The sequence below is a fragment of the Simochromis diagramma genome, unplaced genomic scaffold (genome assembly GCF_900408965.1).
Source record: "Simochromis diagramma unplaced genomic scaffold, fSimDia1.1 OVJJ01000433.1, whole genome shotgun sequence".
Taxonomy (NCBI): domain Eukaryota; kingdom Metazoa; phylum Chordata; class Actinopteri; order Cichliformes; family Cichlidae; genus Simochromis; species Simochromis diagramma.
Window position 1 is genome coordinate 2,505,969 of NW_024387031.1, and position 17,413 is coordinate 2,523,381.

Below are 17,413 nucleotides of genomic sequence, written 5' to 3' on the forward strand. Positions count from 1 at the left end.
TTGCCATTGCCAGTGTGTGAATGTGTGTGTGAATGGGTGAATGACTGAATGTAGTGTAAAGCACTTTGGGGTCCTTAGGGACTGAGTAAAAGCGCTATACAAATGCTGGCCATTTACCATTTACCATAATTATAAGACAATTTCATCTTACAGAGTAAGATGACCTGAAGAAAGTAACTAATTACGTTCTTCAGTGAGTAATTAAGTATCATACTCTTAAGAAAAGTAAAGAGTAATTAGTAATCCATTACCCCACACCTTGGCTATGATCATTAGCGAGTCCTCTGAGGGGACAGCTGGGACTCTTAGGCCAAAACAATAAGCACGCCTGACCCTCTGAGCTCTGCTACACCTGTACCTGTAGAGCTGGATGCAAAGGTGTGGGAGATGCACGTGTGCCGAGCCCGGCCGAAGTATCACATGCCCTCTGGCATCCATCTACATGAGTATACCTGCAGCCCTGAGCACGTCTCATCGGCACTTTAAGGATGACTTTGGTTTAAATGGTAAAACACAGAGTGAGAAAGCAGAGGTGAGCAATACTTCCATTCATCACTGACTAGTGATGAAGTCCTGTCTGGGCTTTATCATCAAGTTTCAGTTCGCTAAACTGAAACTTCATCTTTATGAGCTTCACGTATCAAAAAGGAAAGCGAGCTCGGCTTAGCTCGGCGGCGGTAACGAAGCGCTTTCATTACGTTTCGATCAGTCGGCTGATGCCGTCTCTGTGTTCAGACTCACAAAGAAAATCAACAGCAGGCTTATCAACGTTTCTTTAATTCTCCTTTATCAGAACTGTCACATAGCAACAGAAACAAAGTCATACATATGTCAGCTCCCTGAAAGAGAAGCTTTTCTGCTCTTTTAATACATGAAAATACCCATTTTGTTCTGTCAAAATAAATACTGAAGAGTTTTATAAAAGTCATTTTGTCTCCTTTGGACAGGTTATGGGAGTTATATGTTTAGTTTATATACACATTCATGCTGCAGGCTGTGAACAGAAGTTAAAGAACCCATCAGAGGTTTGTTCCAAACCTCTGACGGGTTCTGCAGACGTGATTCAGAGAAGGAGGAAGACGCACCAGACGTGCAGCTGGCAGCTGCTGTTCACATCCTGCTGCATGCATACATTCTGCACTCTGCTGGAAGTCTTTATCCTGATTCTGTCAATGCCATCAATGAAAGATCCAGCTGTGTTTCCTATAAAGCAGGACTTGGACAGCAGCCATGAAACGCTGGAGCATGTGGGGGGCGTCCTCCGCCTGCTCTGCCGAGAACCTTGGTCCCAAGATGATGTGTGAGCTCACGAAAGCAGAACCCTGTTGATCGCGGTGGATAAACTGAAGGTTATGAACACACTGAAGGTGTAGTGCAGTCACAGCCCCTCAAGATAAGATTTGTTGTGTTTTTGTGTTTCTCTCTCTAAATGCTTTGAACAAGCTGAAATTTAACTCATCTGTTTCCTTCCTTTAACCGCAGGAACAAACTTTGTGTGGCCAGATTAATAAATACCCACTACATCCTGCTGCTGCCTGTGCTTTTAGGCTCTAGTGAGAGTAGAAACAGAGAGTAGAAACTGACCTCTGTAGTCACAAAGCCAAATTTAAACGAGCTCCTCTGCAGAACTCTGAGCGTGAGCATGCAGCACTAATCCAAGGCTGTCGTCAGACTTGATAAGGCCTACATGTCCTCACACGTGGGATCATGGAGGTGTTTCCAGTTTGGCTGCATGTCCCTCTGACCTCACACTTGCTCTCCAAACAGACAGGTGATGCTTTTGGTCTGTTTAAAAAAAACTGTCCCATTAGAGTTTGCAAAGGTTGGAGAGCCCAGGTTTCCAACACACACAAGGACGGGCACCGACTGATGTCACAGAGAGACAGTTAAAAGGAAGACTGATGATTCAGAGACACTGTCTGTAGCGATGTTAGCGAGGGACGGATCAGCTGCTTAAAGCCAGAATTCACTTTAGAAGGAGGCGATGCTGCTGCCCGCCAACTGGCTCGGATTATCTTGCCCGCACGCTTCTTGTCACCGATGCTCAGAACACTGGACGACTTAAAGATCAGCTGTGTGAGGACTCTGGTGCCACACTCATAATAACAATAACAATAAATGAGAAATCATTTTGATAAACTGCACACTTCCTGTTTGGGCTCCACATCAGGAACAGTTCAGGAAAAAAGCAGCTTTGAAGAATATTTTCTGTTTGCTAAAATCTTCACGGCCCTTTACGAACCTTTTGCCCTGCTCTCCCGCTCTCAGGGGCACTGGCACAGAAACAGGCAGCCTGGGTTGGAGCTGCACCTTCAGAGAAGCGAGCAGTGAGAACAGCATCTGATCCGGCTACAGGAAATTACTCCAAATTGCAAAGGATTGTGGGCAGAGGTGGAACGCGTCTGAGCCCTGAAAGCCAACTGCTTTTCAATTTTGGAGAATCGATTGCAAGTACATTATGAACCGAGGTCTAACCACGGTCTGGGCACGCTGTTTTCTCATAAATTCTTATGAGTTGGTGTAAACACGGAACAATGAGGCCTTAATTTCAATGTCTTTTAAATTTAAAGTGATTCTCGAGTCCACAGATACGCGTAGGAACAAAACACGCCCACGTTACCGGCCTCGCCGTGCATTTGCAGGCCAAAGCATAACCGAAAAACTGTGTTTATGACCACACTCACCATCTGCACATATCCAACTGCAGCTGACATCCACCCGTGTGCCGGAGCAGCATGGGTGGATGTCAGTCTGGGAACTTGAACGTGGTTGGATATTTCCACTTAGCCATCTCTGATGATGTCTAACTACCTTTCCGTGTCAAGAGCTCCTCGTCTGTCTTTGTGTTGCAGCATCAGCGCTCAGCAGTGTGTCCCTCTGATTAAGAGATCTGAGAGGCCTGCTTGCCTCTGCCTCTGTATGACATCAGCCTTGGTCTCTGAATTTTGTTGCTTTACAGATATCTTTTCATTAACAACTCTGTGCAGTGAGAGGAATGTTTTTATCAGCAAAAAAAGAAGAGCCAGAAACAAGAAGTAGAATTAGCTGAATGTGCTCCAGCACCACTGTTTCCAGTAAAGAGAGCAGGAGGAGAGCCTGCTCCAATGTTAAACTTTCATGTTTGCTCACAGTCAAACCTTCAATCGTTTTTTTGTGAAGAACATTTTGACCAAAAGAGGACCACAAATCTCCACAGTAAGCAGATACTAAGCAGCCCTGGAGTGACCTGGGTTCGTTGGACTGTCACGACCACAATGTTAGCAAAAAGGCCAATTTAAATCAGCGGCAGAGAAGCTGCGGCAGCAACATTAATTTCATCATTGTCCCGCCAAAGCACAGGATCTGCCTCTGGAACGTGCTTGTCTTTCGCCTCCTGCTATTTTCTAACGCTGTGTGTGTTTTGGAGCTGGGTCACCATTTAACCGGGTGTGTCAGACCTGCCACCGACTGTAAAATGAAGATGTACACGTCGCAGAGCTGCAGTTCGAGCCTCACATGCCCAAGTCTCTCAGCCACCTTCAGCACAAGTGAGGGTGATAGGGGACGACAGCGGTGACATTCATGCTCTGGTGAGTTTACTTTTAACCGGCGTCCAGCGTGTCGTAGTGCTCAGAGACTCTAGAGGTGCTGGGCCGCGTAAAGCTTCCTCGACTCGAGGCGTTGCAAAAAACTAAATTTGGAATTTTTCACATGCTGTGATTTGTTATCAAACGCAGTGATCCGATTGGTCAGACTCAGTTTAATCTGGAAAAACAAACGGGACAAATTGATTGTGTGAAATGACACGGCCGATGTGTGACAGCCTTTAATCCGATTTCTTGTGCTAATGAGAAAAAACACAACAGCAGCAGCAGGAAGAGTCCTGCATGGAGGCACGCAGGGAAACAGACGTGACTGCGAGCGGTCGGCTTGTTCAGGTTTCATGAGTGCAAATGCTTGTTTATGCAGAGGGGACGTGGTGCGTCAGGGTGGGATGGATGTAACACGGGCTGAATCACCTTTGAGAGCCTCACAAACACCTCTGACAACACCGAAATGACCAACACTTCCAATCACTCATTGCAGCTCCCACTGTGGAAGAGAGACAATCACTCAGATGGTGGCGTATGAGCACAGCAGCCTCTGTAATAATGCACTTGGACAGTTTAAATCAAGGCTTAAATGCAACGTTTTGCTCTCGGCCGAGTGAGGATTCATGAGACTTTGTGTGGATATTCAGAAAAAGCAGTTAGAAACTGAAACACTTGGTTTAAAGGCTCATTTACAGGGACATCGTGGAAACAACGCAATCACAAACGGGTCTGCTGAGTGTCATCGGAAAGCTTTGGCCACTTCCAAGTCATTAATCACATCCTCCTACAGACGCCACCGCCATGTGCAGTGGCCAGCGGCCTACTGATGACATTGCCGTCCTGGTTCTGCTCAGTGTCATCCGGCCTCTGCAGACGACAGGACCAATGCGACACAGCGCTGGCTTTATATGCTCGCCTCACGGGCGGGTCAAGTCTCGGCAGAGCTTTGAAACCAGATGGCCCACTGGCAGTGCCCCGCCCCTCTGACACACCGCTAAAGTCCTGCTGAGCTCTAGATTCGTAGCATCGATGACGGATTTCAGCTCCAGATGTGTGAAGGCGGCGGTGTCCGTGCTGTTGGTCACAAGCAGGACTCGTGAGACTCTATGTGGGTGTGCAGGGACTTCTTCTCCTGCTCTGAGTGGTTCCCATTGTGGAGCACGCAATACCTGAAAACACAGACGGAGGGAGTTAATTTAACAGGCAGAAAGAAGCAGCCTCCAAAATGACAAATCTGTTCCACTATTCACACAGCTTTCAGTGTCTGCTGAGGAGCACGTCACGGCTGTAAGACAATTCAAATAAGCAGAATACGGAGAATAAGGAGCGCATCGAGAGGAGGAAAGAGCTTTCAGTGAGTCTGTCTGAAACACTAAACCAGCACACATGCACAGGCTTCTGCTTTACTGTTGCATTTATGCTGAAAGCTGACACTGACTGGGCCACCACAAAAATCCATGAGCTCATCGGAGCAAAAGTAAAACACCTGAAAAGTGAAGGAAGGGTCTGAATGAGAAGTCGGAGCTGAGTGGATGAGATAAGTGGTGTGGAGTTACATTAAACCATCTGCAACCTGACCAACACTCAGAGGAGAGGACGGGAAACCCGAGCTGGACTCAGATGAAGCAGCTCTGAGACTCAATTCAATTCAATTCAATTCTATTTTATTTATATAGCGCCAAATCACAACAAAAGTCGCCTCAAGGCGCTTCATAGATGCAGAGAAAAACCCAACAATCATATGACCCCCTATGAGCAAGCACTTTGGCAACAGTGGGAAGGAAAAACTCCCTTTTAACAGGAAGAAACCTCCGGCAGAACCAGGCTCAGGGAGGGGCGGGGCCATCTGCTGCGACCGGTTGGGGTGAGAGAAGGAAGACAGGATAAAGACATGCTGTGGAAGAGAGACAGAGATTAATAACAGATATGATTCAATGCAGAGAGGTCTATTAACATATAGTGAGTGAGAAAGGTGACTGTAAAGGAAAAACTCAATGCATCATGGGAATCCCCGGCAGCCTACGTCTATTGCAGCATAACTAAGGGAGGATTCAGGGTCACCTGGGCCAGCCCTAACTATATGCTTTAGCAAAAAGGAAAGTTTTAAGACTAATCTTAAAAGTAGAGATAGTGTCTGTCTCCTGAATCCAAACTGGAAGCTGTTCCACAGAAGAGGGGCCTGAAAACTGAAGGCTCTCCCTCCCATTCTACTTTTAAATACTCTAGGAACAACAAGTAGGCCTGCAGTGCGAGAGCGAAGTGCTCTAATAGGGTGATATGGTACTACAAGGTCATTAAGATAAGATGGGGCCTGATTATTTAAGACCTTGTATGTGAGGAGCAGGATTTTGAATTCAATTCTGGATTTAACAGGAAGCCAATGAAGGGAAGCCAAAACAGGAGAAATCTGCTCTCTCTTTCTAGTCCCTGTCAGGACTCTTGCTGCAGCATTTTGGATTAGCTGAAGGCTTTTCAGTGAGTTTTTTGGACATCCTGATAATAATGAATTACAGTAGTCCAGCCTGGAAGTAATAAATACATGAACTAGTTTTTCAGCGTCACTCTGAGACAGGATATTTCTAACTTTAGAGATGTTGCGCAAATGGAAGAACGCAGTCTTACATATTTGTTTAATATGTGCATTGAAGGACATGTCCTGGTCAAAAATGACTCCAAGGTTCCTCACAGCGTTACTGGAGGCCAAGGTAATGCCATCCAGAGTAAGAATCTGGTTAGATACCATATTTCTAAGATTTTCAGGGCCGAGTACAATAACCTCAGTTTTATCTGAATTAAGAAGCAGAAAGTTAGCAGCCATCCAGGTCTTTATGTCTTTAAGACATTCCTGCAGTTTAACTAATTGGTGTGTGTTATCTGGCTTCATGGACAGATTGGACTCCAACACAAATAAATAAGAGCAGTCACACACAAACGGAAAAGTCACTTTCTAATTAAAGAGAGAGGGACGTCAGACCGGGGAGTGATCTCAGCTAACGCCTTTTATCGTTGTCATAATGTGTCATAGTGTGTGAATGTGTGTCTGAATGGGTGGATGACTGGATATGTAAAGCGCTTTGGGGTCCTTAGGGACTAGTAAAGCGCTATATAAATACAGGCCATAATGGGAAAAGAAGTATTTCAGGAGCTTTTTAACGCCGACAGCAGTCAGACTGGGAGGACAGTGTTCACCAGCTGAGCTAAAACACACTCCATCTCCAAACCAGAGCTAAATACAAACGTGAAACCAAACTGCTGCACTTCATATCGATATAAAAATGAAATAATGAGAGGAGCTGGAGGGAGCAACCATCTTTAAACACGTGCAAAACCAATGAGATGCAGACTCAGAAAAAAGATCACCTAAAATAAGTTTCATATTAATGTGGACGAACGTAATAATCGAGCAAGCTGTTGTGGTGTGCTGCATTTTCAGCTGTGAATCAGCTGAGAGTATTATTATTAGTATTACTGAGAAGAGAAAAAGGAAACATCAATGAACTTTAAGTTTGAAAAGGCCAGTGAAGATGTGCCTTCTGCAGCTAATAAAAAACAGGTGTCTGATATTAGAAAATGACCCAGCTGGGAGGAGGTCCTGGGTTCAATGTGAGGGCTGACGTTCAAGTGCTCAGTCTCATTCTGAACGCGCTGATTCCAGCATGATTTCCTCCTGCAGCCCGGAGCTGCTCACAGCACAAAAGATCCTTCCAGCAGGAGGACTCACAAACCTACAGAGAAAACTCAGGACCCTGCTCCAAGAAATGTGTGTGCACCATGTGCGGCACCTGTGTACACGCACTGTGTGCACTCACAGGTGTGTGCATGCACAGAGTACGTGATTGCATACATGTTGTGTGTACGTAGACAGTGTGTGCACAGGCTAAAACTATTACGAGCTGTTTACGCAAACACCCCGGCCCAACACACTTCCTGCCGACTAACTGGCCGTGAAATGCGTCTTCCAGACAGCCGCGAACATTTAAAGCTTCTCAAATGCAGACAGCTGCACATTCTCGTCATAGCACTACTCCAAATTGCTGCCACATTGTGGCGTTCAACCCTCGCCAGCCTCGCTGAGGGGGGAACAAAGATGCTGGCTGAATCGGGACCCTCACTTTGATTCCAGGGCCCCCCTCCCCCTTACCTGCCAGCGTCTGCACTACAGATAAAGTTCAATAGGTACAGGATGTGACATCAATGGATCACCCCGTGGGTATTCAGTCTAATTATTAACGTGTTTATGTGAAAGAGGCGGAGTTTACAGTACGTAACCAATCAGGAGCATGGACAGGTGTACAGAGAGCAGAGTATTGTAATTATGTAACAGTTGCCTTAAGGTGCATTAATATCTTTAAAGGCAATAAACACTAAAAAAACAAAGGAAGATAAAAGGAACATATTAGAAAATGTTCCATATTCACTTAAATTAAAAGACGTGTAAGACAGTTAAAGTTAACCAGTCTCAGGGGAAAAATTATTTAAGCATTAGTTTTATTTTATTAGTCATTTTTAGAAGAGTAAATATGCTCAGTTATACATTTTATATGAGTGAAACATGTGCTAGGCTTTGTAGTGTCTCACACAGTCAGCTGTCATCTTCAGTGACTGTGGTGGGGATGAGATGGAGTCAGTGTGTGACTGAATGTGGTCATGGTGCCAATTACACTCGATTACCTGCAAAAATCACAGGAATTCAGTTCAAGCTCAGAGCTCTGAAGCAGAAATTCCTCCACCCACAGTGACGTAGTCGCTAAAGCAGCGGTCCCCAACCCCCTCAGACCGGTACCGGTCCGTGAGTCGTTTGGTACCAGGCCGCGAGAGTTGAGGCTCAGGTGTGAAATGTATGGTTTTCAGGGTTTTTATCGGTTTTCAGCGTTATTTTGTTATCGTTTTTATCGTTAACTCGGTTTTCCTGGGTCTTTTCACGTGTGTTATGAATAAATCTTCTTTTTTTCGGTACCGGTACTAGTTTTATTTTGTTGTATTCATCCGCGACACCTTAAAGGCCGGTCCGTGAAAATATTGTCGGGCATAAACCGGTCCGTGGCGCAAAAAAGGTTGGGGACCGCTGCGCTAAAGAGCTGACCCCAGTCTCACGGATCGTTCGTGATCATGGCGAGGCTGCGGTCCTGTTTTCACTAAGGTCTAAGGAATCCTCCAGGAACCTTTGAACCACAGAGCTGAACCTGAAGCATCCCTCCTGCTTCACCTTGCATCCTCGAGTTTGCTACCGGTTGTTTCCTGGCTTCTGCTCCTGGATTTCAGGCTGCAGGTCTGGTTTGTGCTCAGTTCAGATTTGCCCCTTTAGTCCCAATTATCCAGCCCCGGCCTGTTCACTGGTTTTTCTGTGAGCCTCAGACTGTGGCAGAGCTTCTGTGTTTTTTGTTTCTCCACATTGCCGTTAAATTAGAGCTCGCCTTCTGTTTGCCATCGCTAACTTCGACACCCTGCAGAGGCGTCCTCGTGTCGCATAGCTGTGGATCCTGTGGCAGCGAGCCGTCATGTGAGCAGACTGTGCTGTGCTTTCTGCTTTGCTGGACAGACGTCAGTCCAGCTAGCACCTTTGTGAAGCAGCCCAATCAGATACAAGGAAACCAACCATAATGCATTAACATGTAACAAGCAGCAGTTTCATTCATCAGAATCAATGAAGCATCCCAGTGTTTCGTTGAAAAGCTCAAACTGAAGAAAACTAAAAGCTCAAAAAACCGCTCAGCTCTGCACGAACACAGACAGCGGTTCAGGAAGTCGACCAAAGGCAGGAATGCACTTTCATATCTGGAAGAAGTGAAACTGTGGAAACGGATCCGTCCTGTGTTTAGTCGAGGCTTTGTTTGTACACAGCTGAGCCAACGGGCCAACTGGCAGAGCAGGACGGAGAGGCCGGGGAGGGAGACACGAGGCCCGGATCACAGGCAGACTAAACATTTCTGCACATTCTGGGCACTGGTGTGGCCAGCATTCATCTTGATGAAGTGCCCTGAGCAAAACTTTGAACGTGCTAAGCAACGGACATGATGGCCCATGTGGGCGGGAGTTGAAGACGAATATCAGCCAGATAACGCAGAAACACATATTTCATACGCTGTGATCTGGACTGTGTCACACTTACAGAAAATAAACAACATTTTCTCTGAGCTCACAGGAAACTTCAAGTTCCCGATGTTCCCGATGCTGATGAAAACAGCGAGCATGCACATCTGCGGAAAAAGGAAGAGATGGTGGCATCGTTGTGCCTCTGTAGAACAAACTCTGGGATCGTCTCATTTTTCATTGATTTTCCTGCTGAAATCAGAAGAAAGTTTGATAAATTGAATAACTGAATTTAGAGCCAAGACTCAGAGTTTCAGTAAGTGTCGCCATTCGTCCTCGTGTTCTGTGTCAGCTTATTAATGCTGTTAAAGCTCATCCAATCACTGTGCACCTGCTCTGACACTCACAGTTTCACGTCAGGCGTGCAGCGGTAAATAAATCACTCTGAATGTCGCGGCATCTTTCAAGAGCACAAGCAGGGATGGAGGCAAACCCAGCGTCATGCAGCACCTTTATGGGGGCGTGGCCAGTCTGGCGTGGTAAACTGACGCATGAATAACAGTCTTTCTAAGGCTACATGTTTCTGTTTTTTCACCTGTCATTTAACGTTGTCAAGTATGAAAGCCTCAAATCGCTGCGTGCCGCGGCACATTTTAAACCTCACGACTAACTGAGACACGATCAGAAGGACTGCGGCCACCCGAGGGAGGAAAATTATGTCAGGAATAAGTCGTTTAAAAAAACAGATTAGAAATGAGTTCCTGATCTGCTGCAGTCTCCTCTTTAGAGGCTGACACACTCATTTTAACTCGACATTAATCTTTTAGAAGTGAACAGTGCTGCTGACACGTAAACTCCCTTACCTTTGTCGAGTCCGTGTATCACGGAGGCCTCCAGCAAAGTGCTCTCACAGAGGCTCCACAGAGCTCAGAGGTTAATTAGCATATCCTCAGTGAAAAGTTGATATTTGGAAGAAAAACCTCTGTGTTGGAATTATTATTTTATATTTACACTTATATTCAGGTGCGCACCAGTTTCATGTAATTCACCTTTGCAGTTTAATTTACAGGCTCAGGGATGTGCTTTACTCAAGCTCTCTCAAACTCTTCTCTTGTTTTAATTTCAGGTTACTGCAGACACACAGGTGTGGCCCCACGTTCTCTCACGTTCTCTCCACCGTCTGTGACAGGAACACATCTGCTGATGGTGAGGATCACCAACCCTCACCATCGAACCGAACCGATGTGAAATCAGCTGCTGAGATGTTCTAGCATTTGAAGCAGCCAGCGTCTCCACAACGATCCGACCCCACGGACGGCCGCTTGATGTGTCGTCCCTGCTCTGTTTCCTCCAATCACAGGTGATCGTTACAATCAGGAAGCTCTGTGTGTGTGTCTGTGTGTGTGGTCTGTTTCTCCCCAGTTTAACTGTTAAGAAAGCAGAAGTGAGTCTCGAAAACACGTTGGGGCGCTGATACAGGCGGGGGAGGTGTGTGTGTAATAGATTTGAAGGGAATACAATAGGCAGGAATTTGAATAGGAAAGAGATTACGCTGTATTGAGCTAACCGAAAAGAATGAGACGGAGAATTTTATGCAAAAATTATTCAAACTTCACGCCCACGAGGAATGCCTGTTTCCATCTCAAATACAGTCTGGCATAAGAAATATGAGTTTCTGAGAGGACTGAATATGGAGAGGAAATATATTCTACATAAAGCACTGATGTGAACTCCTTTGACCTTCAGGAAGATTTATTTGTTACTATGCAGGTAAGCACGAGCACTCCGAGCACGCAGAACGCCATCACCTCGACTGCAGTAACGCCAGTTTGGGAACAAAAAGAGGTGATAAGGGACTCATTTACAAAGCACCACTGGAAGCAAACTTTTCCCTCTGAGCTGGAAGAAGAAGCCAAACTTCCTGAGTAAAGCTTCACTGCTTCAGAGCCAAAAGGAAAAGCCTGAAAGTGCTAACACAGCTGACGTCAGGTCTGCAGAGGGCATCAGAAGTTTGGACTTTCATAGGATTACATCTGCTCACATTTTTAGAAAGGATTCGACCTGCCGCACGTAAACAGACACAGGAAATCCTGGAGGTACGTGCTGTCTGCACAGCCATCGAGCACCATGTCTTGTACATGCTCTGAAGGATGACGGTTAAGGAGAAACCGACGATGACTGGAACTTTCTGCTCAAAGCTCACAGAAGCTAAAAAAGAGAGGGTAAAAAGGGCCAAACAAAGGCCCGTCCCAGCTCATTTAAACCTGCACAGCTCTTTCACGATGTTTGAATCGATGCTTTTAACAGCAAGTAGAAAGACAGCGGCTGTGTTCCCGGTGCCACACACAGCTTCAGCTTTTCCTTTATTTCTCCTTGTTTAGCGGTTCGATTAAACTCCTTTCAGCAGGAAATACACCTGTGTCTACTAAAGAGCTCATCCTGGACCAGTCCACAGAGACATTTAACAACATCCTGCAGAGATGCTGCCACGCATATAACACAACTCATAGAACTCGACACAAACAGAACAAAACTCTACATTTAAACAGGAAGTTAAGTAAAAGAGGAAGATATTCAGGAGCAAATAAGAACTGAGCACCATGAATGGAGCTGACGACGCCTGTGAGAGCTGATTAATCCAGAAGTGTTCCTCGGTGTGTCTGCAGCTCCTGCTTTTTGAACCTCCAACCAGAGATGGTCCTCTTTGGCTCCCCCAATTTTTTCAGAGGATCAGATCAGCCAGGCAGCGCGTCGAACCAAAAAGATTGTCGTTCATTTCCTGGGACACACCTGCTTTGGCTCCTCTCCTCTGGTTTCCACCCAGGTATCAATTTCAGGATCCTCCCATTTGTCTAAAAGTCAGTCATGGTCTCCGACCTCTCACACGCCTCTCCAGCTTACAGGTTCCTCCGGTCAGCTGGTCGGATGCTCCTGACTGTCCCCACTCTAGATTTAGCCTGCTGAACAGCATCCAAACATCCTGTGGGCTCACTGTGTCTCCTGCACCTCTTTTAGCCACATCTTTATAATGAGTGTTTCCCTCGTGTACTTGTACCCAGTATAGGTGTCTTTACAAATGCATTTAATCTGAGTTACTCATGCTTGATTTTAATCTTGATCACCTGATTAAAAACCAGCTCTGTGGTCTTCATGAAGCTTCAGCTTTAAATCAAAGAAGTACAGACAGCCTGACTGCAGCGCAGAAATGAAATGTTTATGTAAAAATATGGCTGCGATTCATTAAGTCCAACAAAGTGGAAGCAGCAAGTTTGACAGAGATAAAGCAGGAGGTGTGTGTGTGGTCAGCGTTCCCTGTTAAAGCTCAGACAGCTCATCAGCATGTTTCACCCAGCAGCGTTTAAAGCCAAAAACAAAGCGCAGGGACGCTGCTCAGAGTCTAATCAGCTGCTGCGAGGATGCCTCCTCTGGGCCCGACGTGCACATCGCAGCACACGATGCATCACTGTCTCCCACATCTTCTCTGCTGTCATGGTGATAGCCAGCTCCCCGCTGAGCTGCGTGGGATTGAAGCGCAGCTCGCTGTATGTGGCATCACTCTGCAAACGGAGCTGAAGACAGCAGCTGAACTTCATTTTTTTCTGAGAGGCGACCCTGACCATGTCAGTGAGAAGCAGCTTCCTGAAACAGAACAGCTGCTCATATGAACAGTGACACAAACCAGCCAGTCGCCGGCATGTCTTTATCTGCTCTGTGCAACAAGTTTAACTGCACAGAACAGAACTGCAATTCTGCTTTTTGCTTGAAAGTCCCAGAACCACTCAAACAGGCTCTTATTCTGAAACATCTGAAGGTGAACACTCAGTGCTTCACTGTAAACATTACACCTGGGGTCCCTACCTGACCACTCACTGAAATCTACGTCCTCAGCGACCTGACCAGGTGTGCCCCGCCTCCCAACCCATCACAGCTAGGGCAGGCCCCACACCCTGTGACCCCCAACGGAATAAGCTGAATAAACTTCACAGTAAATAAAATATAGACAGAAAAAATGAAAAAAGTGTAAAAACTTAACATGAAAACACAGACCTTCTTATTAAAAATATAATAAACAACCAGCCACATTTTCTTTGTGTCACTGTTTTTTAAATGGTGTAACAAAATCTCAAAGAATGAGGCAGCGAGGGAAAGAGCAAGAACCGGGACCTGGTCCAGCACCGAGCCTGCAGCAGTGAGTGGTCATACCAGGAGTCTCTGGTACTACAGAGGAGTTATAGCAGAAGACGAGAGCTCCAGACATGACTCTGAAACGCTAAAGTCAATAAACCCGATTGATTTGAGCTGTTTATCATAACTCAGCGTTAACTATAAAACTCAAATAAAAAGCAGTGATTTATGACACTTTCATTTGTCCTCATAAATCACTCGACAGGCGGGGCCAAAAATCTTATTTTGGCACAAACAGGTTGGTATTCCTCTCTCAAAGGAAATGAGCGCTTCTGTTGGTGGTCATGAAGCGTACTGATGGGATGGAGGCACGTGCTGCTACTTATATGAAGAAGTCAGTGTGGAAGCCTCTCAGCAGATAAAACACACCTAAAAAAATATATACACACTCCTGCACAGCCCGATGGTCCTTTGGTTTCTCAGCTCTCTACAGTGAGCCACAGTCTAAATCAGAGACGCTGGAGGCGCGCTGAGCTGAGCAGCACCAAGGCTGAAAACACTCACAGGCAGGAGGAGGGGGAAGAATGCAGGCGGGTCGCAGGGAAGTAAACACAGCACACGTGCATGCTTCACTGCATCTATACATGCATGCATACTGTACACAACATGGGGGTGGCTGAAAGATGCTAAAAATATACAAGCAGAGCTGTCTGAGCTTCCAGGTGACTTTCACATAGTGTGTGTGTGTGTGAGTGTGTGTGTGTGTGTTTTCTAGGAATGAGAGTGCTGGCTCTCAGCAGATCAGAGGTTTGATTATTTTTGGATGACTGACTTCTGCAGCGTTCCTCGGCTAATTGCCTACATGACTGGAATGAGGACAAAAAAGCAGCGTGTGTTTGCACGTGTGCGACTGCACGTACACACTGCTTTAAAACAACGAGATAAAATTACTTTTATAAATACTCTACTCCTTTTTGTCACTACAGATCCCTCAGCCCCACCTAAGGCCTAAACTACAGTAAAGTATTTGGATTACACCACCAAACAGCTTGTTGTTGACTTCAGCACGTTTCCACTGTACACTGCTGACCCATGATAACACTTATCCCTAAAATGGAGATGCAATGAAAGCGACTTATTTTCACGTCACTGGTTTGATGTTGATTATTTGTTGTTGGCTAACCAGTCGTTTTGGTCGTCGGGACAAATAAGCTCCAGCGACCAAAGAGTTCTCTGTCCTCAGATGATGGAGACGATTCACACTGACACCTCTGAGATCTACAAGACTCAGAGGCTAACATGACGAGCTAACACGATTGTGGTCAGGTTTATGCAACTTTATTCATCTACCGTACTTTTCTGTATATATTATCTGGAAATGTTGCACCCTTTCTGCACAATATGCTGAATTCTTGTGTTAAATCCATTTCTACACAGACTTTCAGCAGTAGCAGCAACGTGTGCCTGTTAAAATGCCAAATAAAGATTCATCACAGTGTAAAAGAGGAAATATTAAATATGTTCATTTAGTTGAATCACAATATTTGTACCATACACAAGCACCCATCCATGTGCATGCATGAGAACTGAAGATGGGAATGGAGACCCGGTTCTCAATAGTTAAGTTCCTTGGAGTTGTTAGTCTGCTTGCCTGAGATCCGCAGTCAGCTGATCTCAGTCGGTGTGCTGGAGGAGGAAACAGTGGTGGATATGAAGGGATCGTTTGTGTGTCGTCATTAGGATGGGGTTTGTGTTGCAGTGTGCAACGGCAGCCTCAGGTTTATATTATTAAATGTAATTATGAGACTGTGTGTTTACAGAATAACATGAATATAAGACACACAGATGAAACTACTTTCTCTGGTGAGACACTAAAATAACACGCTGCATCAATTTGATCAAAAGTAATGCTTAATGTGTAATATAATGTTTTTAGAGTAATGACGCCAGCACTGATCAGAACAAAGATGGGAAAACCTCGAATAGGCACAAATGTGCAACGTGCTGTCTCTGATACGCTGCTGAGAGTATAAACTATAATAGTCACATCACTATGAAATATGATAAAATGAGGGGATACGTATGAATGTGCACGTATCACCTCTGTGGTATGTAAAGTACTGCTGATTCAAAGTTAATATGTCGGTTCAGTTAAAGTTGACATTATTTGATATATTTGTGGGAGACAAGTCAGCTCATTCCATTTTACAGTGCATGCCTTCTTCAAGTGTTTTACTGAAGCAACAGAGCATGAATAAAGCCAGAGTGACCAGTAAGGACACTGGAAGTGACAGATCTGGGTCTCCACAAAAGATTTGTTTGTGAAAAAAAAATCACAGAAATCCAAAAATTCATCGTCTTCAGTGGTGAAACTTTCATCGTCCACAGGAACAACAAAAACACCGATGTCAGTGGTGGTTCATGCTCCGACGACAGCTTTCTAAAAATGGACCGGCTGTTTTCTCAGAGAGCTCGGCAGCATTCGAATTTAAACCTGATTCAAATTAAAACTTGATATTTGTGTGGATTTGACAACCAGTCTTTGTTTGCTCGTTTGTGCGACTGGGGATGAATCCAAGCACCAGTTTACAGAAAAGTCTGAAAGCATACTGTGTACTTGTTCTTGGTCCCGGGATGATGACATCTGACTGGACTGTAAACACTTGTTTTGACATGTTATTGTAAATATGTCATGTTTGCCACGGTCCTCTGGTTTTAAAACCAACGCTTGGTACTTTTTCTGCATGAACGATCGCCCTGTGTCACCGGGAGAAGACTCGCTCAGCATTTACGTTGCTTCAGCGCCGCCACGTTTATCGGTGCTGAGCTCACAGATATTTATTCACACGCGGCTTCCTCAAACAGAGACCGGCTCTCAAAGAGCTGATTTTTGATTTACTCTGAGGTGTTAGACAACTCCTGTATACACACCATATTGTTCTGCTAAACATACAAGTGAACACTTGCATTGTATTCTGCAGCCAAGCTGTCATTTGATCCATTCTCAATATGAGAATATTGAACTCCCCGGAGTTCCCCAAAGCTCCCGGAGGACTATCATTAGAGGACTGCGCCTCAGATGAAAGCTACAAATATGTCACTGAAGGTCTCCATCTATCCATCTCATTTATTCCAGCTGTCATAGGCCAGACGTTAGCAACTGCAAGAATACAAGGCAATTAGGGCTGCCACAAACGATTATTTTGATAGTCGACTAGTCACCGATTATTTTTGCAATTAGTCGACTAATCAGATCATGCATCCATTGGACGTAAAATGTACAGCTTATTGCACCAGCATGCATCTGCTCTTATATAACTACCATTAGCTTACAGCTTTAAGTGTTTAAGGTATGTGCTAACTAAAAATAAAGACAAGATGATAGTTTATTAAATTTTAATGAAATCTGCAGATTGTTTAGGTGAAGTTTAATAAACTCAGCTGTCTGCTGAAAATATGCTAAACGTTTATTTTGTGACCCAGAAAGAATAATAAGAGTAATATTAAAACTAACTAGCTGCCGCCATTGTTGGAAACTGAGCAGGGCCGCATTATGAATTCTGGGATACAACTTCTTCTTCTTCTTCGGGGTTTAACAGCAGCTGTCATCCTTCTTCATGCAGTGCTGCCATCTTCTGTTTCAGTCCGTTATTACACTCTTAAATCCTCTTACAAATCTTACAAAG

The 17,413-nt window shown here is 45.1% G+C and overlaps 1 protein-coding gene across 2 annotated transcripts in view; it reads right to left on the reverse strand.

Moving 5' to 3' along the window:
- Positions 1-258: 258 nt before the first annotated feature.
- htr4 (5-hydroxytryptamine receptor 4) overlaps positions 259-17,413 on the reverse strand; it is a 152,460-nt gene continuing 135,305 nt past the window's right edge. For both annotated transcript variants that reach the window (XM_040043188.1, XM_040043187.1), the window contains exon 7: positions 259-4,741. In XM_040043188.1, the coding sequence (XP_039899122.1) occupies positions 4,654-4,741 (88 nt within the window). In that variant the 3' untranslated portion in view covers positions 259-4,653. The remainder of the gene's footprint in view (positions 4,742-17,413) is intronic.